The 27,709-nt window shown below is 39.1% G+C and overlaps 1 protein-coding gene across 1 annotated transcript in view; it reads left to right on the top strand.

Moving 5' to 3' along the window:
• Positions 1–362: 362 nt before the first annotated feature.
• pdia5 (protein disulfide isomerase family A, member 5) overlaps positions 363–27,709 on the top strand; it is a 64,478-nt gene continuing 37,131 nt past the window's right edge. Inside the window, exons 1-3 of the mRNA XM_004081428.4 lie at positions 363–516; positions 16,201–16,327; positions 20,485–20,572. Of these exons, the coding sequence (XP_004081476.1) occupies positions 451–516; positions 16,201–16,327; positions 20,485–20,572 (281 nt within the window). The 5' untranslated portion in view covers positions 363–450. The remainder of the gene's footprint in view (positions 517–16,200; positions 16,328–20,484; positions 20,573–27,709) is intronic.

Below are 27,709 nucleotides of genomic sequence, written 5' to 3'. Positions count from 1 at the left end.
CAAATCACAAACATTGTGTATGATAGGCATCATTTATACATTATTACATTTGTGTAAATATTTGTATCATAACATTTTCTATTATTTAATTTGTACTAATCAGAACATAAATCATCAGCTGCTCAAGCATACAACATATCCAACTTCCCAGTAGTGTTAATGAAGAACAATGCTAATTGAGTGTCATCCGGTTGTGAGACAATTTACTAATTATCCTCAAGTGTAATTAACTAAGTTGCAATATAGTAATAATAACAATAAAACCCCGTCGTAATATCTCCAACTTTAAACACATTATTTGAATGAAGAAAAATAAGAGTGATAACAGGAGTTACAAGTTCAAGTGTTGGATTACTTGTAATGACTGCATTTCCCAGAGGCGCTTGCGCCCCGCTCGACAATCCGGGAAAATCGGAGTGCGCTTGCGTATCCAGACGTGGCAGCGGCATCATGGCCTCTTGGAACCGCAACGGGAATAGGATGAGAGAGGCGAAAATGTCCACGCTGGTGCTGCTGGTGAGTTGAAGTATTGGTGTTTTTGAATGAGTCTCGGCGGTTTAGTGCGGGAGACGACGCCTTCCGGTTCTCTCGCTGGTTTTGAAAGAGAAGAGAGGCCAAAAAATAAAACCAGCACGGTTCAATCTCTCAGCACGTCTCCTCCTCTCCAGTCCTAGCCTGCTGCTGCTGCCGGTGCAGCAGGTACGGGAGGGAAGTTGACAGCCCCTGACCGAACTTGGTAGCTCAGCTATAACAAGCTAGTAAAAGTTTTTCTTTTCTTAAATGTGGTTTCTGCGGCGCAGGTGACGTGGGTTGTTTGTTTACTGGTTACACTGGAGTTTTGTGGCGAACCTCCCGCACGCGCTGTCTCTGTCAAAGCAGACACACACACAGAAACCTTAAGAACAGCATTAAGGGGTTGTTTGTTTCACACACCGCCCGTTTAGCCAAAAAAAAGCTCAATCTCAGCAGCTAACTAACTTCATGAGGCACGAAAGTCACAAAGCGGAAATGAAAGTTTATAACTAGCAGCCTGTGAGACTTGGTCATGGTGTGGTAGTTTTGTTCTTCTTTCTTAGTTTTTTTTCCATTAACATGCTAAATTTATTTTTTTTGATTGTTAACCTGCCTAATAATGATGAACACATTATGAGTGAAAATTACTTGCAAAAAAGAACATTTTTTTTAGCCATAAATTATTTTTTAAAAACTGTTTTTATTTTTTGCTGCATATCCTTATTCAGCCTTGTCCAAAGTCCGGCTGGCGTTTAAAAAGTCCATGTCTGCAAAAATCCTGTCATAAAACCAATAATACCAACAGCACTTTCTAAAGAACAGTGTGTCAGATTTCTTAAATGTGATTGGCTAAACAACCTGTGGCATCTACTTGACCTTCAGTGACATCAAGGGCCAAACGAGAAGAACAAATCGATTTCTGTGATCAAAACCACACTGGATCGTAGTTCCCAGTAAGATCAATATTTGTGTTATTTTCCTATGTACGTGGTTGAAATTTAGGAGTTTACAGTGAACATTAAATTGTAAATAATGTGAAACCTTTCATAAGACCCCAGATTTGTTGTTGACAAAAAGTTTTTGTTTTTCTCCCAGACAGACTTTCTTTATTTTATTTCTGGTCTAAAAAGATAAAATTCACAGTAATTTGGGTAAAAATGTATTTAGATGTATTTTATTGCATTTAATGTTATTGCAAGGGTTAATTTGCAAATTTGGCCCTCTTTGCATAAAAAGTTTAGACATTCGTATGCCAAATCTTCTGAGCTCAAGTCCCGCTTTAACCATTTTAGGTTTTGACACTTTAATTGACAAAAAGGGACAAGTCCGCCGTTTCCTTTCCGTTTCCACAGCAACAGCTCAACTGGCAATGTATGTGGCTGTTAATCAGCGGGTCATTCCAGACATGACCCTATGCCTATTATTTAAAAGTGGCAAAAATGATGTGATTCGTCAGCTGACTGATTAATCTGTCTACCTCTAATTGCAAGTTGAGGTTCAGGATGATGAGGAAAGGATTTTGTTGAGCAAGATGTATGAGAAGGTTAGATCCAACAATGCGCTTTTAAAATAATATTATTTTAAAGCCAAAGTTCTATGTTTCAATCAAGATGACTTGAGAAGAACTGGGGAGTTGGAGAAAAACCAGCTTGGCTTGTTTTTGTTTATTTTTATAAACTTAACCTTGAATAAACAGGAGAATGAATGCATGGATGGAAAGTTAAATAAACTGAGAAAAAGGTTACATTTCATCGCTAAAGTCTTTCAGAAGGTTTGTAAATATTTCAGGTCTAAAACATGACACATTATTTATTGAATTTGTTCAACCCAAATGTAAACGAAAATGATTACATTTTATTTGTGCTCCATCAAATGACAAAGACTGTCTGAAATTATGGACAAAGCGCAGTCACAGTAGAGTAAATTCTACAAGTTATGCTGGGTCTCAAGGTTTTTTTTGTTGTTTTATTACTTACACACTGTGTGCTTTTTGGGCAGGGACCCTATTTGTTATTGTGGCAGAAAGCCACAGGTTTGTGTAGCTAAAAGTCTCCCATGAGTTTGTGTGGCAACTCTGCTGTATTTTGACGTGCATTTACATCACCAAATAGGGTGTAAATTGAGTGTCCCTTTCAAACATTATGACAGTCACAAAAAATAAACTTCTACTTGTATTATGTCACAATAATATATGTGAATGTGGATTCAGTTTGAGTAAAGTTGATAACAATTCTCTAAAAATCAGTACTTCATTAAGTGTCTGTAACCGAGGTTTGGCCTCTGGTCAGTTAAAACCAGAGCTCTGAGAAACTAGGATTCCGTCCATCCATCCATCCATCCGTCCGTCCGTCCGTCCGTCCGTCCGTCCGTCCGTCCGTCCGTCCGTCCGTCCGTCCGTCCGTCCATCCATCCATCCATCCATCCATCCATCCATCCATCCATCCATAGTACACCTGCGGATCAGTGCTTCATTTAAAAGACCGAATCTGTATATTCTGCCGTGACATGTCTTCAAACCAATGTGAGCATCAGGTTGAAGAAACGTAAAAATGATTCTCATTTGTTTTTTTTTATTATTCTTAAAAGTATTATGGCTTTGGTGGCGTATTGTTTTTTGCTTCAAGTGTTTTGGAGGTTAATCCAAAAATGATGTGTTGTTTTACATGGTTGGTTCACTTCTGACTTCTGCTCCAATTGTCTTTTTCAGTGTAAAGGAATCTGTTAGGAACTAAATGATTCATTTGAAATGCTTCGCTTTTAACCAAAAAGTACAATGGCAGAAACATTTCTACTAATCGTGATTTAAAATCATCCAGATAGACTTGACAGCAAATTTTTAGTTTTAGTTTCTCCACTGAGAATCCAGTGGATCCAGATAATTTGTAGTTTTTGTTTTTTCTTGCGGTTGTTGCTTATCTCGTCATATTTTTTTAAGAAGCACTGCAGTGACTGCGGAGGTGATTAACCACTGCGGCAGTTTTTAGAGGAGAGCTGTCTTGTTGTTCAGGCCTGCCTGTCAAAACAAATTCCTATTAAAATACATACCGTACTAATGTTTTTGCTTAGTTGGCCAGTAGGCAGACACGCTCAACATGTCTTCTCAAATGTACAGTTTTTTCTGGGTAGTAAGAACATAAAGTGTTTTAAAATGCCTTTTTTTTTTAGTGGGGACAGTCATGCAGGCTGGCGTTAGAACAATTTTTTTTCAATAGCTTTTGTGACATGTTTTGCAAAACATATATACTATACAAGCAGCTAATGTTCACCAATGAAAGACTTCTTTGGACTTATTGGTAACTGATATACTTGTATGCATGTGCAAAATTAAATATGTTCATACACTAAATGATGTATGAATAAATTCACTGTTAGTCTCTTTAAGAGACTTTACTTTTTGAAGTCATGTAATAACAAGGCATGAGAGGTGAAATGGTCCACAATTCAGGACGCATGTACTATATCTATGAAAATACTCATGCAGGCTATTTGTCTTTTTTGTTTCATTCTACCAAAAAATAAATAACTGTCAAAACTATATTTATTTTGAAAGTTTTGTGTCCTACAACTAGAATGGACTCTAGTTTTTTTTTATGGTTGCATTTCTAGTCTTATAAAGTTTCAAATTGATGAAGTCCTTTGATGCTTTCATAGACCCACCCTGTGTTTTTGGTGTTTTTAACATGTTCTTGTTGGATTTTTCTGATGATGGAGGATATATATTAAGAAAACTAAGCTCAAAATTTCATAGTATTTCTTTATTCATATTGTTGTGACTCTGGGGCAGACGAACAAAGTTCGCTGGAAAGTGTGATGTTCAAGTTATTATGGCAAGCCACAAGCTCCCTGCTCCACTCATAGACTGTAAAGAGGAACTGGACAGAGTGACCCCTCCTCCCTCACATTCCAAACAGGAAGTACCTGCTGGCTCCAAAAAGCCAATATCCCATAGACTTCTAATGAGAAACAATCAGCTATCACTCAATCATTTCATCTATCAGAATAACCAGTCTTGATCTGATGCAACATCTTCTTGATAATCCAAACTGACCAATCAGATGCCTTAGTGAAAGCATGTGGTAATTGCTGGCCCCCACCTCGAATGTTTGATTGTCCGATTCGCTTGAGCAGCTCTCGGTGGTAGGGGTGTGGACTTTGAACAAGCGACAATAGTTGCCCTAGAAACGTTGACTCAGACTGACTTGGACCAATCACTGTCAAGTGGCTCCAACATGGCAGCGCAAAATGGCGACTGAACTGGCTTCATTTCGCTGGAGCTGGAAGTAAGGCATTTTCTATGGGTGATGTCACACGCCGTGTGTTCATCTCTATATACAGTCTATGGCTCCGCTCCATTCCAATGGATCCACTTGCAGACAAATAGATCCCTGTACGTCTTTGTGTTCTTCCTCTGAGCTGGTACCTGGCTCAACATTGTAACACCAGTATTCTCACTATCTTTGTTGCACCGCTAATGTTAGGTTGGGGGTGTGAGGGGATGTAAGCTAGCGGGAGAGCGTGTGAACAGATGGAAGTTGGGAAGCAGGAGTGGGCTTACAGTGCTCCAAAAGTCCCAAATTTCTAATGACCTCTTGCTGCTCTGCAGAAACTATGTCCTAGAACAGTGTTTTTCAACCTTTTTTGAGCCACTGCACACTTTAACCTTGACAAAAATCCTGCGGCACACCAGCATTCAAAAAAAAAAGAAAAAAAAGGAGAAACTCATACTCTGTATTGATGTACAGCCCCTCTGCAATCTCACATGCATTTTTGTAATAATTGTGGCAGTTTAAGCTGGAAGTTGCAGCTGTTTTTTTCTAAAAGATGTAATAAAAGTTAAGTTAGAAGATTTAAAAACTGTTTGATGTGTGTTCGTTGTGGTTTCAAGACGTTTAACAAAGACGACTCATTGTGCGCTGAGACGCTGTCACTTTAACCCAATGCATCATGGGAGATGTAGTGCGAACCGCCGCCAAACGCAAAAAAACTGGCGTCTCTGAGCTTCATGGTTTTGTTCACTTGTTCCACGGTCTGATACCGGATTATGTGGAAAGCTACACCGCTAAAGACGAGCTTTAGCTGGTATTTTTGTTGGAACTGAGAGACTTTATGAGCAGAATCGGAACAAGGAAGTGAAGACTCTAACCACTTCTGATTGGTCAGACTGATGACGTATGATTAAGCCTCCAAGAATGCCGGTGCATGATTGGTGGAGACAGTTGCAGGGGCGGGACTTTTCCTAATACAGCTGCGGCTAAATCGTGGTACCGTCATTCTTATCAAAATGTCTTTAATAGAATCAAATAAACACAAAGAAAAAAGTATTTTATGATCTTTCATATTCCTTTTTTTTTTTTTTTAACTTGTCCTGTCCAACAGCTGGGCAGACAGATGAGAGCTGAGGGCCTCTTGTGTTGGACATATTTTACTTTAACAAGAGGGGTTATTAATCTTCAGACAAACCAAAGGTATGTCTGAATAAACCCCTTTTGTAATTGAGGCCAAACTTTATTAATTTCAATCATGTCTGAAAATCTTTGGTGTTGGACCGGACGGAAAAGGAAAGAGGGGAAGAAGAGAGAGGGACGTTAGAGAGAGGGGGGGTAGGGGGTGATAATAGGAGGGGAAGGGGGATAAGACCATGAAGCAGCATAAAGCAACAAGTTTACTGTTTGTTAATCATTATGGTAAGGTTCAAATGTAGTAAAAATAAAAAAATAAAAAAAAGGGGGCGGAGCCTGTCCACACACGCACTGAAATGTATTAAACACACCTGCTAGCTGCAAAAATGTCCACCTGTCGACATGTACACAAAACAGATAGTGTTCACACGCATACTTATGCCTTAAAACCAACTAGTGTGAAATATTTCAGTCATGCAAACTGTTAGTGCAAAGGTGAGCTAACACCAGTGCTCAGGTGAGTGTTTATGTTCTTCTAAAATGGGTGGTGGAACGTGAAAAGAAGGAGGGAGAGTGCCCAGCCCTCCCCACCCCAAGACCCCCACCGCAGCAGCAGCGGCAGCCGGAATCCCCCCAACGCCACACGGGAACCGGCAGGGAACAACCGCCGCCCGGGCGACCAAGCCCGCCACCCAGGCCAGGGCCAGCAGGGCCGCCGCAAGGCCCCCAGAGCCAGAGGCCAGGGAGGCACGGAGGGAAAGAGAGCGCCGCCCCAGCCCAACCAGGAGAGCAGCCCCCCCGCCGCGCCGGGAGAACCCAACGCAGGGCCCCACCGGAGAAGGACGCCCACAGCCCCAAACGAGCACCCCACCACCACCCAGGAGTTCCGGGCATCTCCCCGCCCCAACCCCAGATACGAGCCAGGACCCCCCAGGGGAGACCCGCTCCGCACTCCAGGCAGCCATCCGCCCGGCCCACGGTTGGTCCAGGGAGGAGCGAGGCAGGGGCCCGCCGCCCCCGCCCAGGAGGGTGGAACCCCGGGGAAAAACGAGGGCCCACAAGGGGTGTTGTAAATATGGCCCGACCAGGCTCGGCCACAGTTGGAAATTTGGCGGGGCCCAGCACTCAGGAGCGAGGACCAGAACCCACCCCCCAGGGACCAGACACCCCCGGCTCAGATGTAATGTGAACCCCCCCACCGTGCGGAGAGAGCACCGCCGGGCCCAGGAAGCCGGCACCTCGGGGACACGGCCGCCGTTGCAAAGGGGCCCGTACCCCCCACCAGGGAAGAGGCAGGGGACAGATGGACCCAGGTCCCACCTTCCTTGCAAAATGTGTGTGCGTGTATGTGTGTTTGAGAGGGTGTGTGTGTGCATGTGTGTGTGTTTATGTTGGGATGTATATATTGAGGGGGGAGGGGTGTGTGTACTAAGGGGGGTGCAGTTAAAATTGGCGGGTAGGGCACTAAGGGGACATCTCCTGATTACTCACAGTGACGTCCCCTCACCCTCCCCACCAAGGGGCCCTAAATGTCTAAGGTGCGGTTAAAATTGGCGGGTAGGGTGCTAGGAGGACATCCGCTGCTTGCTGGCAGTGATGTCCAAGCACCCCCCCTACCAAGGGCTCTACATGTCTAAGGTGCAAATAAAACCGAAAGAGGGGGGGCCCACTCCATACGGCAACCATAGGAGGGGGGCCACTGCCACTGATCTTTCATATTCCTAAATACTCAGTGTTTTATCAGGGCCTGTTTGAATGAACACAGAGCTGATATCCTGGAGATGGGAAATGGTTTTATATCAGTTAATGAGGGCAATTTCCCGCGGCACACTGGTTGAAAAACACTGTCGTAGAAAACCACACAGGTGGTTTGATTTTGGTTAAAAACGGCATCATCGGGATTCAAAAACCACTGGGAACACTTTTAAAAAGGATCAAAAGATGATCGGAGTGGGACTTTATGTGAGAGTGCTTAAATAGTGCTAATAGGTACTGAATGCCAATGTTTGCACAACAACACAAACCTGGATTAACTTTTAGACTGGAAGCAAAAACTGATGCAATCTGGGTAAGTTTGGCACTGGGCCTGAACTGCAAACCACTTATTGGGCAGATTTGTCACAGCAGATGGAAGGTGTGGATTCACAGGAAGTTCAGCATGTGATGCAGAGTAAACGTGTTTTTCACATTATTTTTAATTATTTGTTTTTTTAAGTAGCATGACAAACACACACATTTGTGCCATCAAAGTTGAGGCTTGAGCATTTTTTTGTGAAAATGACAGTCTGTTACCAAGGCAACATTTTTTTTTAAATCCAGGCTAACACATGAGGTCAGTACATTTTTATCATTTCATTTAAAAAATAATTCTCCCAAATCATTTGAATGGAAAGCAGTTGTTTTGTAAACTACTTACAAACTTCAAAAATATTAGTTTCTGTTAGGCTAATAATGTGCAGCAGTGTGTGATGTTTAAAAGTTTTTCTCCCACACTTTTCCTCATTGAGCATTCCTAATGCGTGCCCAGTATCTGTGTAACAGTGAAAAATGACTCTGTTGTGCCAAATAGTGCTGGTTTACGTGGTCTCTTCACTATTGATCTACTTTATAGCAATCAGGCTTTCCACCTGCAGCATGTGCTAAAGCAGGGGTCACCAACCTTTTTGAAACTGAGAGCTACTTCACGGTTACTGAATCATACGAAGGGCTACCAGTTTGATACGCTCTTCTGAAATAACAAATTTGCTCAGTTTGCCTTTAGTTATACATTATTTATAATGATTAGTAATACTCACCTATGTAAAAACACTGATCATGTTAATGATTTCTAACAATGATTATCAAAAATGACAACAAGGTGGGAAACAGATATCAATATTCAACACTTTATCTCTATTAATCACAGTATTTGTTACATTTTCAGATGATCACTTACATCACTACATTTTAGCAAAAAATATCCCATTTGCACAAGCCACTGACATGCCCTGTTAACAAATCATGAACTATGTTGCAACATGTTTCAAAAAGTTAACAATTATGTAATGTTAAACAAAATCAACTTACATATTTTTAAATATGTAATACATTTTTTATTTCACATTTTGAACTAATGGCCAAGTCTGTGTTATGTTTAACAAAATTATAACTTTTAAATGTCATGAACACACTTTTAAATTGAACACAATTCTTCAATATTTTAATTCAACTTTGCCATGGCACTACCATGTTGTCACTGACTACATCTGGTATCCGTCCTTGGTTAGTGGGAAGACTGGCATTGCATGCTGTTCACCAGTGTGTTGTAATCTGGTGTGTAACTTGACACTGCAACTGTGAGTGAGTCTCTCAGATGTGCATCAGTGAGGCGTGTTCTGTGTTTGTTTTTGATGAAGTTCATGTCAGAAAATGCTGATTCACAGAGATAGGTTGAGCCAAACAGGCTGGCAACCTTCATGGCTGCTGTGCATACTCCACTGTACTTCTCTGTGTCAACAAGGCGCCAAAAGTTTGGTGCAGCCTGGTAGGCTTTGAGATGGAGATCATTTTGCAATGTTATAATTTCAATCTCCACCTGTCCAGCATCCAAGTTGAACGTTGCACTTAACTGCTCAGCAAAGCATGTTGTGTCCCCATTCATGAAAGGGTTGGAAATGAAGAACACACATGGTTCAAGCTGATGAAGGTCACAAAACCTATTCTCAAACTCTTGCCCAAGTCTGTTTATTACTTCAATGTACTTTTCTGCCACTTTTTCAAATGTCTCAGATGCAGAAGCATTGTCTTTCAGCACTGACTGCACAGAGGGAAAGTGCAGAACTTTTTTTCTCTGTAAATCTGCAGAGAATGCATTCATTTTGGCTTTAAATGCATTTAAAGCACTTATCATATCGACAACAGTCTTACCTTTGCCTTGCAGCTGGCAGTTCAGGAGGTTTAGTTTCCCAGTAATGTCCACCAAAAATGCAAGGTCAAGTGTCCACTCTGTGTCCTCTAGCAGTGAGACATCTTCGCCTTTGGACTGCATGAACTCTTTGATTTCACGCAAAAGAGACAAAAAACGATGCAAAACTCGTCCTCTGCTGAGCCATCTGATTTCTGTGTGTAGCAGTAGGTCCCCATATTCTGCTGACATCTCCTCTAATAGTACCTTGAAAATCCTGTGCTGCTTTGCTTTGGAGCGGATGTTGTTTATGATTTTCACAACGGGAGTCATCACGTGCCCAAAGCCGATCACTTTCGCACACAACGCCTGCTGGTGAATGATGCAATGGTAATGCAGAAATTTGGGGAAGTCTGGGTCACGTTTACAGTGAGCGATGAAACCTGTCTGTCGGCCGACCATAGCAGGAGCCCCGTCTGTTGTCACCGCTACCAGCTTTTCCAATGGCACCTTTTTCTGCACGAAAAACTCCTTCACCGTGTTATAAATGTCAACTCCTCTCGTAGTTGTCTTTAAGGGCAGTAGTGTCAGGAGTTCTTCTTTTGTGGAGAAATCATTAAACACCATCCGGATAAAAACCAATAACTGCGCTGTACTGCTGCTGTCCACGGACTCATCGCACTGGAGGCTAAACCACTTGCACTTCGCCAGATCCTGCTCCAACTGATCGACCAAGTTACTGGACATAGCTGATACTCGTCTTGCCATCGTAGATGCCCCCAGTTGGACGTCGGAAAGAGTGGAGATTAGGTCGCTTCCATTTTTCTCGTCTTTAAATACAGTGTTAGCAATTAATAACATCGCTTCTTTGACAACTTCTCCATCTGTAAATGCCTTTTTTTTCTTGATCAGAAAATGTGTAGCTCTAAACGAGGCTTCGGATGCTTTTTGTGAGTTTTTGGTCGGCCTCGTAAAAAAAGACTGTTGCTTACCCAGAGCGGTCTTTAGCTCACGGGCTTTTTCTGCCCGTAGGGCGCTTGCAGGTGGATATTTATCATGGTAGCTTTTGTGACACGTATTGAAATGTCTCTCCACATTGTGCCGTTTTGCTGTCGCCACGGTCGTCCCGCAAATCAGACACACGCAGGTTTCTTTTACAGTCGTAAAAAAGAACTCCTCTTCCCATTCACTGTGAAAGAGATACGTTTTCTTTCTTTTTTCTGCCATGTTTTTGGGGTACGAAAGTGCATACAGCGCCCGCTAGCTTACTCTCCACATCCCACAAGCTCTACTTTACTGCCCATAGGTAAATATTGTGCGCGTTAACCTTAAAGTATTTTTAAGATAGTATTTTTTAAATCTATATACATACAAGTGTGATTAAAAAAATAATAGCAACAGAACAAAATTAATTTTTAGACGCAGCTCTCTATGAGATGTGCTATTTTTGGAACAGGCCCGCGGGCGACTCATGTGGTCCTTGCGGGCGACCGGGTGCCCGCGGGCACCGTGTTGGTGACACCTGTGCTAAAGAGTGTGGAGATAAAAGCGAAGGATGGTCTTGGGAACATGCCCGAACATCACATTGCGATGCCTCTTGCATTATCGCATTTTTTTCAGAAGGAAGAAAAAGTGGGAGAGCTGCTGTCGGGGTTCTTCTCTCACCTTCTAGCAGTTGGCTGAGGCTGCGTCGTAACTGGTGCGTTTTGGCTTTAAATTATGTCCACCTTTGCATTTGTGCTTAGAATTCTAGAGGGTATTTATGTTTTTACCGCATCTCAAATGTCACATTAAGGCTACGTTCACACCGGGCTCAGAAACACGCATTGTAGCGACGGCTTCCAGTGAAGAGTCTATGGAAACGTGTCACTTTTCGGGCTTTCGCATTCAAAACCTTTGCATTCACGCATCACCATGCCAGTTGTTAGTTCTGTTTATGGGCTCTACGTACAGCAATGTGCAGCAATTGAACGTGCGTTAAAAGTTAAACCAGTTGAGCTTTGACCAATCAGGGTCTCAGAATTAGGTCGGCAGTGGCTCAGGCGGTTGTGCAGGTCGCTCAATGAACGAAGGGTCAGTGGCTCGATCCCCGCTCCCCCCAGCCAACCGTCGTTGTGTCCTTGGGCAAGACCCTTCACCCTCCCTGCCTCCAGTGTGGCTCCACTGGTGTGTGACTGTGCATGAATGTCCCCGGTGATGGTCAGAGTATTGGTATTGATGTATGGGCATCGTCCTTATCAAAAAGCAAAAGTTCCAACCGTTTGATAAGTAATCGTAAAGGAGAAAAACTAATACTTGCGGTTTGTGCCCAGCCGGACTTCTATCACACCAAGTCGTTCATCTTGGAATAGAGCTGTGTAAGAGAAAGCCTGGAGCAAGATTCACAAGATTTTGCGCCGCTTGGACATTTCGCACCAAGCCTCTTCCAACTGTAGGCAAATGCTGAAGTGTCATGTAGCGACAGTTCATTGTAAAGACCAGATGCAGAGAACGTCTTCAAGAACCCGCGTTCAGCGCATTTACTTTACATTCCCAGTGCGTATGTTGCATAAGACTGTAGGTCACATTTTGATTTATTGTTGCTTAAACATAAAAAAATAAATAACTCTATATTTAGAAAAAAGTGCAAATATTAAACTTAATGAACAGATCCACAGACATTTTCATTTACTAGCTGTGATCATAGAAGAACTTCTTTAAGTCCTTACCATCCTTCTTGGTCAATGTATTTTTAACAAAACAAAAGTCTTTATAATTTTATGGACCTTCATTAATCTTTTGTGAAAGGATTTCTCTTTTACAACAGCTGTTCAAAGAGCATGTTTGTACGTTTTTGTCGATATTATTGTTTTCACCTTGTCAATGCTGATTGTTGTTGGTTGATCATCACCATTGAAAAATCCTTTATTTAAAACAGAGTCGGCATGCAGGAATGTGCAGCCAAGGCATCATTTCTCTAAGTCTGTTTTTTTTTTTTTGTACTCTTCAGGATCTAAGTCTTGAATTTTAAAGCTATAATAAATAATAATAAAACTTTATTTGTATAGCACCTTTCCAGATAAAAATCACAAAGTGCTTCACAGTACAACACGATAAAACAACAGTAAAACACAGTAAAAACACATGTTAAAAAGAAATTAAGAAAAAGCTATTTTAAAAAGATATGTTTTTAGCTGCTTTTTAAAAGAAAACACTGAGTCCACAGATCTGAGGCTGAGAGGAAGAGAGTTCCAGAGGGATGGGGCCACCGTGGCAAAGGCTCTGTCTCCTTTAGTCTTTAAACGGGTTCTCTTAACAGCCAGCAGACCCTGGTCACTGGTAAAGCTATAATAGGGTCATCCACTTTATTAATAATGACCCCTCTAAAACCCAGGTCCAGTTTGAATAAAAGTTATTACATTTTTCTTTAGAAACATTGATGTGGATGTAAGCTCATACAGCGTTAGAAATACGGGGGGGAAATGGTTGTCCTCCGGACAACCTGGAAGTAATCTTTGGTTGTCCTTCAATACCAATATTCAACAGCAACAAAAACTACTCAGATGTCAGTACTTACATCTTTATTTCTTCTATACATCTAATATCAACTGCCTCTTATGATGGACATTTAAAAAAACTCTTTAAATATTAAAAACAAACATTTTACTAAATATTGTAGCATCTGGTTACACAAAGTATTGCCATGTAAATCAACTGTTATGGTCGAATGAAAAAAACTTCATCTTACCCTATAATATATCAGAAAATTGATTAGATTAACCAACACTGTAACCTAATGAGTATTTTTAAAATTTAGAACACTTGTATGGACTGGGACTTGTACAGCATTCCAAATATAAAGTAATATTTATATATGATGAAAAGTTATAATATGATATAACATCTATTTCAAATAAACAGGTGTAAATGATACCATGTTTACATTGTGCGCTGCAGTAGCAGTAAAGACTAAAATCCCCGATCTTTTAAACAAGACATGCAGGTGCAATGTTGTCATTTTGCGATGTCTTTGGCGTACTCGGTTCGTTCGGAAGTCATGTGACATCGTACGTGGACACTCGGTTTTATCTTAAAAAGTCGGACATCGGTTTCCCAAAAACTTTGAAAAATAGTCGAAAAATACCAAAATGTTGAATAAAACACCAGGTTGTCACACAGACAACCATCAGGTTCATTTTTGATTGTCCTCCGTGAAATCTGGTTGTCTCGGACAACAGGATAACCGCTTATTTCCAACGTTGCTCATACCACAGCAGATCAGCACCAGTAGTTTGAGGGGAACATGCCGTCTGGTTATGTAGAAATAGGCAGTTCAACTGTAAAGTGAGAATGTTTGGGTGCAGATTTTTGGGCTTCAGTATGGCTGGGAATGGGACTTCTTGAAACTTCAACAAATCAACTACTTTCGACTGCTATAAATCAACAGCAGACAGAAAGATAAACTGGTGCTGGTATTTTTGTCTCATTTCACTCTAAATCAGCTGCCTTTGGAACATCCTCATCTTAAAATAACTGTTTCTTCAATCATCAGTGCTTCAGTGAAACACAAGTTGGCACAGCACATTATCGTTTTTATGGAGAAGCTGTGAACCTTTGTTGTTGTTTTCATTGTTTATGTGTCAGTGGATGACATTGCGCTTTTATTATTAACATTAAAGATATTATCTTATCCTATTACGAGCCAAAGCAATGTAGTCTTTAATTAAAAATGCCTTTCTAAGAGCTTTTTTTGCAAATGTGTTTTTTTTTGCATTAAGCACAGGTAGCGTTGTTTGGCTACTACATGGTTTAAATCTGACATCCAGTCAAAATTGATGTTTTTTAACTAAGCTTTACTTAAACCATTATAATAGTAATACTACCCACTGCATTGATGTAAAAAAATGTTTTTAAGGAAAATTAGTGGATTAAAAAACATTGCTTACACAAGGTTTAACCCATCCAAATTCCATTGATACTTTTATGTCCTTTGAGGTTTGAAAAGATTAACCCTTAGGCCCACTTTGGAGGTTCGTAGACAGGACGGGCTGCACCTTAAAGGCTCATGCGACCACTTTAAGGGGCATCATGAAAATGAAACATACAAGAAAGTACTGGCCACTTACTGACCGCGGCGCAAATGCTGAACGCACTGGGTGTGCAGGTGATACGTAAGAGCCCATAGATAAGATGCCCACATAAAATACCTAATTGCCTAATTTACTCATTTCTAATAGTCGGGCTGCAAGCGTGGAGCACACAGGAGCGAAGACGTATCACTTGAACAGGAATAACGGGTCCCTTGTGAAGTGCAAAGGTTTTGGGGTGTCTGAAAAACATTTTGTACGATACTCCTGCGTCTCACCTACTTCACCCCTACCTACCCTTGCAGGTTTCCCTTTTTTTTTAACCTGCAGACAGCTCGTGTCCACTTGTGAGGACAATTATGACTAAAGCCTTAAAAATTGCTTTTAACTTCTAATATAACTTTCTTGCCTACAATAGAACTTTGAATATTCAGGGAAGAGAAAGTGTCATTCAACCTCTACTATTGTAAGTTAGTTTGTGCTTCTCAATGAGTAATGCAGTCTATGAAGGAAAAAAACACCAGTTTGCAAATCTAGTGTAGTAATGTCTACTGATTTAAGTTTATTTTTTCTTTTGTTTTCCTCGCTGGTGGAAAACAATTGACAGAAACACCTCAGCTTAAATTCCAAGTGTTCTGACTCAAAGAATGTCTTGTTGGAATTAAAAAGGCAAACGAGGCAGACAGATGCTTGTTTTCATTCTGAGTGATGCCACTCATCCGACTCAATCCGCAGAGTGAGCAGACAAGGTCTGGCATCTAATTTAGTTCTCTGTGCACCTTAATGAGGGACTATTTAATGAATGGCGAAGGCATGGAGAAAATTAGAATGCATGGAAACAGCCCTCTGGGGCAGAAGCACACCCAACTTATTTTAAAAAAAATTTATTTAATGATTAAAGTACACAGCTCACTGCCATGTCTGTGTCTGTTGTACTACCCGTTTGACAATAGTCTTCTTGCTATTGGAGTTAATATTGTTGAAGGAACGATTGAAATGATGGAAACTCGATTTGGTTTAGCAGTCAAGACATGTACACTTTTGTTTTTATGGTTGAATACTGTGTATTCAATATTCTCTAAAGAAATATAAAAAATACTAACATTATAAAAATAGTGTATATTTTTTTAAATTATCACTGGCTGAGATTCACACAGACAAACCTTTTGTTGAAACTGATGTGACTTTGCTGAAATTGTACAAAGAGGCTGGAAAGAAAGTGCTGAATGAACATGATGTGTCAAATTTTTGGATCGTCTTTGCTTCTGTCTTTCATGAAAATCAAAAAGTAACCAATTGTTTTTTACTGCGGTTGTTTAATGTGTTAATGTGTTACCAGGTGTGGCTGCTGTCTGCGTTGGACGCTGTAAAGGTGTCTCCTCTAATAGATAAAGTTGGTGACCACAAAGACTTCAAGAAGCTCCTCAGGACCAGAACCAACGTTCTAGTGCTCTACACAAAAACAGGTACTGCTGGGACTTGACAAATAACATGTGACCTGCATGATGACCTGTAACATAGCACTAGTTCTAACACTAAGATCTATTCAGATGCAGTTAAAAAGCGGTCCAAATATTGAATTATTAAAGATAAAAGTTGTTTTTTTTCCTCCTGACTGGCCAGCCAGTCACATGGGAGGATGAGCAACAAGGGAGACAGAAATGATTTGGCCCTTGTCCCATGCTTGCCAGAAATAGTCTTTACATCAAAACTATGTTCATACCCCCCCCCCCCCCCCCCCCCACATAATGTGAATTTGCTTAACACCTTTGCTTGCATCCTGCAGGCCAAATAACTGGAATAAAAACACTGATGGCAGGGAAACAGCATAATATTTAGAATAATCTTTATTAAGGCTGGGGAATGCTGATTTGATTTCCCAGCCCCATTGAACTTGTCAAAGTTTAGTGTGGTTATTATGTTTTTCACATAATAACCATTTGAACAGAAAGAAGGTTGAACTTTTGTTGATAAAATAACAAATTCTTGAAATTTCCTGCGTCTAATTTTAGTGTTGCATTGTGTTTTAGCACCTGGTTGCTGTCACACGGTGAATGATGAGGGGCAAAATACCAAATGTGACTGTTTTATCATGTCAAAAGAAGAAATGCATTTATTTATTTTTTCTCAATAATGATTGAAGTGCCGGCATGACTGCCTGAAAGTCTAATTTTATACTCGTTTTGTACCTTCTGGTGGCCTTGCAGCTGGTTTTAGCTTCAAAATGCTCTTTAGTGCTTGAAAGAATCTGCCGTTTGTGTACATTTTGTGAGGTTGGAACTTTCCCTTAGCTCTCATTAAACAAAATGACCAGGCCACCCAGAAACAAATGACTTTTTATGCTCACATTACTAATCGGGCTAAACCAGCCCGATAACATTAAACTGTTTTGTCTTGTTCACCTTTCGACATATATCTTCGGGGGTCACCACAACAAACCGGCTTTAACTGTTTCACCCAAGGGGTTTGTCAAAATGCCCCTTCATGACACAACCCTGTATTTTATCCAGGCTGGGGACCGGGACAGGGGGACCCAGACTGGGGCCCTCTTATGACTACATAGCGTAAAGGGTCTTGTCCTTGGAGGAAATTCCTTGCTCCCCTTGGGAATCGAACCCTGGTTCTTCCATGCATCAGTCCTACAGACAGCCAACTGAGGCATCCAGCCCCCTTTTTTTTACAGTGTTATAAGATAAATGTTTTAAAGCCATAATCACATTAGTCAGTGTCAGTTATCAGCTCGGAAACATTTAAAGGTAAGATTTGAAGTTTTGTTGTTAAAAAAACCAGCTGATATATTTGTTCATTGGTTTCCAGTCAGTTGTTCTGAAACAAAAACATGTGCTCCAGCGGCTTTTGAAGTTTGACTTCTTTTGCTGACTTGACAAGCTGAGAGGAATGAACTCAGTAGTTTCATAGAGAGAGGCCTTTGCTAATGGCTCCTTCTAGAAGACCCTTACTGTGCTCCATAAGCACCAGCAGGCTGTCAGAGCTCTACAGCCTTTTGCTTGTTTCACGATTCATGAGGCACACCAGCTTAGATGTATTGGTTGTGGCTTCCATAGATTGAGCTCTAGCTCTGATTGATCAGTGGCTGATGGTTCCTAAAGACCCAGCTTCAAAGAGAGCGGAGGATTCTCTCGTGCAGGTTTTGATCTTCCCAGCTCTTCTAGCTCCTTCATTCTTTTTCTCACTTCAGCATCACCGTCCTGCTCTGCTTCTGACTCATTAACTATGTCTGAAACCTTTTTTTTTTTACTTACTTGCCTGTTCTGCTTTTTTTAGTGTCCATCATAACCGCAGCAGTGTCCCTGTTTATTTGCTTGTGCTTTAATGACAGCTTTGAGCTGAAACAGTCCAAAAGTAGAGGTTTTTAAACTCTCATGGCTGTAAAGCTGCTTTAGTGCAGGAAAATCCTCCTGTTTTTTTTTCCTGTTTTTGTAAGTAGTAGTTAAAAGAAAGGGAGGAAATTGTTAAAAATGTGTTTAGTTTGGTCAAAGTCTAAAGTTTGGTTAACTGGGTAACTAAATTGCACGTTGACATTTTACAAGAAAATACATTAAAATACATTTTCTTAGCAAAAATTGTTCAAACACGATGCATTGTGGTCTATATTGGCCAATCTAGTATGCCTCGATGCGTACTGGTTTTTGCAGAGACTTCTGGGACGTTTCTAGGGCTCTCGATTTTGGAGGGGAAAAAAAGAAATTGTTGATTCGGACAGCACTACAAAAACGCACTATATGGCGAGTAGGGAAGGGATTCGGACATAATCATTGTGTTGAATTTTGCAGATGGTTTGACTTGTTTATTTAATTTCTTGAAGTTCAACTCTTATATTAACTGGATTGAAATGTATTTAAATTCAAAAATACAGTTTGAAATGACGTCTTTAACATTTTAGCATTTGTGTTCAGCATGGACATGAATCCTGCAATGTATGACTTAAAAAACAGGTCAAAATTTGATTTTTATTCGAAATTTAGAATTTCTGGAACTGGAGACTAAACTGCATATTAATGTTTTTAATGTATTTTTAAATTGAACTTTTGGTCACTCTCTGGCTAACACTATTCCCTACTTCATTGCAATCTGATATTTTCTTTCACAAAAAGAGTTTAAATAATGATGAAAGCCTAAAGAGATGTTTGGAATAAAATGAATGAATATGAAAAAATAGAAACTTGTTTTCAATTTTTTAATTTTGGTTTCTAAAATGTAATGAGTGTCTGCTACAGCTAACCAATAATATAATGATTTTTATCTATATGCCGCCTTTCTAGACACCCAAGGTTGCCTTACAGAAAAAAAAAGGAATGCAATTAAAAGAAAGACACATTAGTTAAAAACAAACAAAACAATAGAATCATAAAATTAATTAGGGTGGGTATGCTTGTCTGAAGAGGTGGGTTTTCAGATTTTTAGCAAACTGCGGGGGAGAGTTCATGTTCCGCAGACCTGAGGAAAGTAATTTCCAGAGCTTGGGGGCAGAGTGGCTGAATGCTCTGCCCCCCATGGTGACGAGCCGAGCGGTGGGTGGAGTGAGGAGGCAGACCTAAGTTCAGTGAAATATTGAACTGTATCTTGAACAATTTGAAAAGGTTTCTGTCGATAAAGATTTAAAAATTAAATTCTAAATATGACTGTGATTTGTAGTCATACAATTTTCTCTACAATTCTGGTTCCTGCAGATGTTTTTAGATTAATTTGTTGTTAAACAGTTTGCTTTGACGGAAATAGATATTACAGATTTCATTTTAACTAATTACACTTTCTAAATAAGATTTAATTAAATGTTTAAACAGTTTTTTCTTAGTTTATCTGTTCACTTGTGATATAATTACTTTAACTGCATGTTAATCCCAGGTGTCAATTGGTGCAATATGGTGGACGTGTTTCTTAGCAATGTAAAACGAATCCAAGGGCTTCATGACAATGAGCTTATATTTAATTAGAATATGACTTAGTGAAACATTGAAAGACTTCATTTTTTGAATCAGGTCAAACACACTAACTTTTATTGAAAATGCAGCATTAAAGCGTTGTGTACACAGTAGAATTATGATTTTTCTTTTCAGTCAAGATAGTCCACGTCATTATTCTGCTTTATTGGAAAAACAAAAATCATGAAGTTTTTTCAGTGTTATGCAGCAGTTAGTACCAGCTTGTCTCGTTCTAAAAAGTGAAGTGTTTACAGCTACTGTAGTTTCTTACTGATCAAGGCCATGCATTTTTAATTGTTAGACTTGTTTCTCAGTCTGTCTCAGGATACATTCATGATTTGTTTCTCTCTGCTGGAAAGTTCGTTTGCTTTAGCATTCACTGTAGAATCCATCCATCTTTTGGATAGTCAGTCTTTTGTGAGATAAAAGCTGAAGTAACACTAGCCACTCCCCTAAACCCTTCCCGTCAAAGGCTTGAGAGAAGGCTCTTCCATCCCCACTCCAACCCAAAGTCCCCAATCTCCTTTGTTTTCAGCAGACCATTGAGCTGCACTGTAACTTAATTCCTCTACACTGTATTTGACATGACAGTGTCTTCTCTGTCTCATGAGTTGGGATTGTCCTAAACTGTTAAACAGTTTCAGCAACGACACTGATCTTAGATTATTTTCTGTCCATAGCAACATCGGGGGACTCCCATTTGAAGCTGCTATCTGATGTCGCACAAACAGTTAAAGGCCAAGGGACCATTGCCTGGGTCAATTGTGGGTAAGTTCTTAAAAAAAAGACAAGACAAAAAGCATCCTCAAGACAAATTCTGCTCTTGTACCATAAAATTGGAGTGGTTTGACTCTGTGTCAGAGTGTGTACACAGCAAACCAGAACCAGGAATCAGCTGAGTAACAGCAGCGCGAGAGCCTGATTGTTAGCATTGTGTGCTACTCTTCTGTTTCCCCCAGTGACAAAACCTTTGTCACTCCTCCAATACTATCTCACAAGACTGTTCCAAAGTATATTGCACGACAATAACTCTATAAATGTTAGACTGATTTATAATGACACAACACAGTGGGGTAGAAAAAGAGGGTTTGCCTGTAAAAATCTATAAGTAAAGCTTTTGCCAGCAGCTGTTGCATCCAATAGCCTTTATTAACAACTCGTATCCATAACTGTTTCCGTCTGTACTTGCAAAATATCTACACACATAACCAACAAGAAGACAAGTTTAGTTTTATAAAGATCTAGAACTTTTTAATTTTATTTTATTTGCTGTATTTTATCAGTTGTAATTTTTCTTTTTTTGTCACTTTATTTTTATAGGAACATTACCCATGGTGAGGCTTTATGTGAATGGCTGAAAGTTTTAAATGGGCCATATTGATAAAAATATTCAAGCTATGCATTTTTGTGCAAAACAAGTTTGAAGTCATTCAAGTTTCATTTTCTTGTTTTGGGCTTTATGTTATCTCCATTAACTAAATGTGAACCCTGAAAAACTGAAGCTCAGACTTGCATAGACGTTTATTGGCCTGTTCTAAAATGCAGTATGAATGTACAAGCGATTGGTGTTTATAGGTTTCCACACATGCTTTAAAAAAATCAACAACTTTTTAAAACTAGAAGGAGTTGCATTTCCAGAAGAAAATGCTGGGTTGAATGCTATGTTGCTGAATGAAAATGAAACTAAAAGGGAAATAATTGGCTAAAATAAAATAGATAAAAAATAAAGAAATTATCAAAGTTGACCATAAATAAAGTGAACACAACACAACAACAAAAACGATATTTTTGTGAAAAATGAGACTGCTGGTGGGTATCGAACCAGCGAGCTTCTGCACCACAAAAGAAGCAAAGGTTTTTAAGGATTCCCCATGGATTTCAATGGAGGCAAAAATCCTGGAATATCTTGAAAAGTTCAAAGCTTTAAAGGACCAAAAGTTATAGCTGGAAAAAGCTGAAAGAGCTGAACATTTTATTAGTTGAATTGTTAAAATAGCTGAAAAATTGTAGGAGTTAAGCGCCAAAAAATGGTGGAAAATACTATAAAAAAGAAAGAGAAACAGGAAAACAGTGGTTTGAATACTTTATAGCATTCAGCCACATAACCCATTATATTGATTTGTGTGCAGATTACGACGTTGAATGATTCATAACCAGTCATAAATTTAAAAAGTCTTGCAACTGCTGCCTTCATTTGAAATAAGGGAACAGAGGTGTTAGATGTCCTGCCTTTGTCTTGGCTTCACATTCTTCTCTGGAACAATGAGGCGTCCTGTTGTCCCTGAGTCTAACCCTGCAAGCACGTTCTCTGCAAAGAGGCCCTGCATTATGCTGCAGTAGCCTTTTAGGTAGGAACAATAGGCTAAACTCCAAACTTAGAGTGCCATTAGTGGAAAACTGTTCTCCACATTTGACCTTGGCGGTGTGCTTCAGTCAAACCAATCTCCTGTTGTGGTCGTGGAAATTCTAATAGATAGAGAATTTAAAAAAATATATATTTTGAAGGAAATAATGAATACAGATGCTCTTGAGACCCGAGGAAGAATAGTTTTCTTGATGGGCTGTATTCCCATTTGTTCTGACTTTGGTTGTTCATTTCACACACCATTATTTTTTGTTTTCAACATACCAGTGTACCCACCAACAATGTGAACCGTCTTCTTCTTTTCCTGTCATACAACAGGAAACCAACAGCGAGGACAAGTATTGTATTTTTGTCACCCGATGCTCATTCCAGAGTGCAGAAAGTGTCTCAAGCTTCAAAACCAAACAGACAGTTGGTTCAAAGTATTCCACTAAAGCGATCAGATGTTTACCTGTCTGTTACAGCCAAAGGCCTTTCATGCTGCTCGTCTTTTGTCAGTGTTTTCTGCCATGCTATCATACTCCTTTTTGTCCAACAGGTGTTTTTAAACACATCTTTTAAAATACATGTATAGTTGGCCAGATTTCTACTAGGTTTATCACTAAAGGACGCAGATCTAGTTCCAGGATCTGCTGGAAGGTATTGTGCTTTTTGGCATATATTTCTACCGTCCCAAATGGACAGGATCCAAACCAAAATTCCAGCTGAGACCTCATGGTGAACAGAGGGAGAAGGAAACCAAAGTGCATAGCACAGCGTGAGAACTGTCAGCTCTGCCAAAGAAGAGCCTCACCAGGGCCAGAATGGCACACTTTGAACAGATGAGAGCAATCTGAGTGTTGGCCAACTGGGTTCCACCAGTGGGATGCATGATGATGTCATACAGGAAAGGAAAACAGAGCAGAGCTGCTTTTCCCCCCACCAATCCTCTAGAAAGGGGACAGGAGATTATTGTGTTAGCAGTCTTGTCAAAAGGAATTGAAATAGCCTTTTTTTCTCCTCTGTAGTCATACTTCAGAAATGCATAAATCTCTCCCTGCTCCCTCAAAGATGTTGCTCACAGATTACACATCATTAAAATAAGGGAAAATTGCTTTTTCAAAATATTTTCAATTCAATTTAAAAGCTTGGTTAAAATATTGACCCTAGTCTCTGTTGGCATATTAAGTCATCAGTTCAAAAACACAAAGGTTTAATGTCTATTGTCGATTTTACTCACATGAAAGAGTAAAAAGATGAAAGCACTGTCTAAATCTAGAACGTGTGCTCCTGGTGTGGGGGTTGCTCTAATTATTTGAGAAAGGAAATGAATTATCGGTAGTTTTGATCTAATATTATGTCCCTTATTTTGCTTAATTCGGGCAGCTGTTGTGCAGAGGTAGAGCGGTTGACCTTTAATCGAAGAATCACAGGTCGGCTTTCCGCCTTGCCAGCCCATGGGTTGAAATGCCAAGACAACGAATCCCACTTTGCTCCTGGTGGCGGAGGTTGGCGCCAGTGTAAAGCAGCAGAGCTGCCGTCAGAGGGTGAATGGGGCTGTGACTGTAAAGCCCGGGGGGCTTTAAATCAAGGTTCAAAACCACTTTATAAATATAGGGCGTTTATTTTACCACTCATTTCAAATCCGGTTCTCTGAGTAAAATATATACAATATTTAGATTATTATATTTACAATTTTATTTATAAATAAAATTAAATCAAATCAAACTAGATTTTTATCTGTTTTTGTGGGGGCCTAGCCAAAAAATAAATGCCTATTTGGTTGAAGCAGCACAATTTTTCACATTTCTTTTTTTCATATCTAGTTAGAAGGAAAGTAAATGAATGATTTACCTAAAGAAGACATTTGGGAACCCAATAGTCAGATGGGTTTAATCAATAACTCTTGTCGTTCACATTTTGTTCTTTTTAATATCTTAAAGTATTTTTGAGCCAACACTGTTATTGAACCATCTGAAATGCTCTCATTTGTTTCACAGGTTGTCTAACCAGGTTATTTTTCTTCTCTCGACATTTAAAGAAAATTCAGTTATATATGCTTTGATATGAATTATTCATGTTGACAAATGTTTATGGTTGTAAATTTTTTACTTACTACAGTTTAAGCCGCATGTAAAAATATATGATTGCATAATAGAATTTCTTAAAGTACCTTCTTTAAATAAGTGGTGTCTTTTATAAAAGTCACTTCTGTTTAGTTATTGGCATTTTTTATTTTATTGTTTCATTTTGTGGCAGCCATTGGAACAGCTAGAAGCAGCAAATCTATCTTAAATCAGGTTACTGCGTGTCATCTCCAAGTGTATGTAGAGGTTGCTCCTGTTGTGTCCTGTTGCTGCCATCTGTAATTCGGCTTAAAATAACTCAGTTATGGACAAAACACTTTTTGACAACATGTGTACAAACATAAACATATTTTAGATTACCGTATTTTCCGGACTATAAGTCGCTCTTTTTTTCATAGTTTGGCAAGGGGTGCGACTTATACTCCGCAGCGACTTATATGAGAAATAGATTGAAATAAATACATTGTTAACCCTCCTGTTATGTTCATTTGTGAGGAACAGAGATGATGTTCCCGGGTCAATTTGATGTATGAGGTACATTAAGTGACTCAGAGAATCAGCAAACTTTTTTTTACAGTAAGATCTTGAAGGCTAACAACATAATATTCAATTTTCCAATGATTTTATAGATTCAGAAATGCGATAAAATGACAACTGTTTCTACAAATACAGGATGAAAACAGAGAATTAGTTGGCCAATGATGCTTCATGAAAAGAATAAATAAATAATTATGAGAAACAATTACTGTGAAATTATGAGATAAACAGTCTGCTATGATTGTGTCATATGAAGTTGTGAAAGTTATTAGTTCTTGGTCACAGATTTTGTCAAATAAGTTTCCTGTCAAAATGCGACTTATAGTCCAGTGCGACTTATCTGTGTTTTTTTCTACTTTAAAATGCATTTTTGGGCTTGTGCGACTTATACTCCGGTGCGACTTATAGTCCGGAAAATACGGTATTCTCAATGAAGACATAACAGTTTTTCTTCTGTTAAAAAAATGTAAAAGAAATCAAGTGGATAAAATTAATGAAACCTCAGATTAACTGCAGATGAAACTTGTAATTGATCCATAATCGGCCATTATTAAAAACATATGTAGATAGATAATGTGGTTCAAAATAGGCTGAAAGGAACAAAACTTACATACAAAACAAGTTTTTTTTCCACTTTTATAAAAAACAAGCAGCATAATGTATCATAACAAATATCAAAAACAGCTGCTAATTTGGTCCTGTCTTGCAATCACAGGACCAAGGCACTTATCAGTAATGTATACCATAAACTCCTCTGCACACCATAATAAATATGAGGCCATATATCCATCTATAAAACTAAAAATGTTTGTCGAAAATCAAAACAATGATCTCAAACTCGCTGATAAAGGTACTGACGGAAACAGGAAGACTAACTGTGGATTAGCAGACCAAGGCCTGATTTCAACTGAAATGTTTTTATTGGGAGCATTTCAATAGTTAATGCAACGCTCTATGATCAAAGCTCCATGTTCTTTCAATAAAAACTGACAAAATATTACAAGAAATATTATTCTAGCAAACTTTAATGAAGCCTTGGTTAAAAGTACTCCAATGTACTGTATTTTAAAAATCCTTACTGATGAACACAACAGGAACATGGCAATGGATGACAGCTGAACCAATTTTCTTTTCCACTATAGCCGAGTCTTTTAGATATGTTTTCATTTGTTTAAGGAACAATTAAAAAACAGACCCCTCCTCCATCTATATTGTACAAACCAACCCAAGAACCATTTGATTGTTAACATCGTGGCAAGTAAAAGTATGAGAGCATTTAAATGTCATTTATTTAAAAAAGGTAATCATTTTATAGCAACATTTCCTCATAGATCAGAATATCTGAAACCTTTATATCTTGTGTAACGTTAACTGCAATACAAAGGCTGTCGGATGTAAAGCAAACGAGTGAATAGTCAATTCACATTGAACAACAAAAATGACATCATAAAATGCAACAACCAGTCTTGAACCCAGTCCTCTGTCACATCAACAGGTGCCTCGATATATTGATTTCTAAATGAAATGAAAACTTTTCTTTCATCTGAGAAGAGGACTTTGTACCACTGATAAACAGTCCAAGTCTGTTTCTTCTTAGCCAAAGTAAGGAGCTTATAACGTTGTCTCTGGTTCAGTAGTTGCCTGACACGAGGATTGCAATTTTTAGCCCATGTCTAGTGACTCTTGATTCACTAACTCCAGTTCTATTCCACTCCTTGTGATGCCCCAACAAAATCTTGAATGGATTTTGCTTGACAATCCTCTCGGGGCCGGGTTACGTGTTGGACCTGTTCCTGCCACACTTTTTCCTTCCTTTCAAATTTCTTTCAAGCCAGCAGTCTGCCCTATGATTATGTAGTCCACTGACCCAGATTGAGAGTCCATTTAAAGGCTCAGTAAACCTTTGCAGGTTTTTTTTAAGTTAATTACTTGATCAGACACTATGATCTTCCAACTTGGAATATTTTCACAATATCTTGTTCTTGTAAGACTCTAAATTTAAGGGTTTTATCATCTATAATTATCAAAATGTTATTTAAAAAGAAGAGGCTCAGCAAATTTCAATTTATTTGTAAATATTCTATATACAATTCTATACAAATTTCAGAATACACACAGTTCTATAATTTCTGAGAGGTACCTGTATTTACTGCCTTTCTAGTTACAAACAGTTTTCACTAACCACACTAAAAAAGCTTAATTTAAAGAAACTTGTTTCTTGCATTGTGTAAGATGCAAATTATAGCATTTAGCAAATAATTCACTAAATGTCATTTAGTGTCTCCACTGATAGATGAACTGGGTTTGTAGCACATGAAGACTGCCATGGAGTTTTAATACCCAAATGTGCTCGGTCTATATTTTGAAAAAGTTCAAACAAGTTTATTTTTTTTAATAATTTAAAAGAAATATGCTCTAAAACATGCCAGTCAATCCTATGGTATCAAAAATACAAAGAAACATGATTCAATTTTAAATCAAAGAATGACACACACTTATTTTAAGTTTTACATAACAATCTTCTAAAGTTGTGTTTAATGGAGTATCATAACCTTTAAAAAAAAAAGGGGTTCATTGTTGTCAGGGCATCAAGCTTATTGCTTTCTGGAGTTTTGATTGTGAAATAAGATCCAATTATCCTACAGGACAGTTGTTGTATTTCATCAATTTTGTCAAACACATTTAAGATTAAGTCAACTTTTCTGTATTTTTATTTAATGATGCAGAAGTCATTCTCTATGTCAGTGTTTCACAAGCCTACTACTTAGGGCACACTCTCCTGCATGTTTCCTATCCAAATGTTTGACTGTCGCTGTAAAGTCTCTACAAGGGTTGATGATGATTGAACCAGGAGGACTTAAGCAGAGTAGCATTGAAAACCTGCAGGACAGAGTTCCTCCAGAAATTGGTTTGGGAAACACTGCTCTATACGAACTG

This window comes from Oryzias latipes, chromosome 21 (assembly GCF_053564925.1).
Source record: "Oryzias latipes strain Hd-rR chromosome 21, Olatipes_Hd-rR_3.1".
NCBI classification, from domain to species: domain Eukaryota; kingdom Metazoa; phylum Chordata; class Actinopteri; order Beloniformes; family Adrianichthyidae; genus Oryzias; species Oryzias latipes.
Note: the sequence above shows the minus strand (reverse complement) of the source record. Positions and strands in the feature narration are given on the sequence as shown.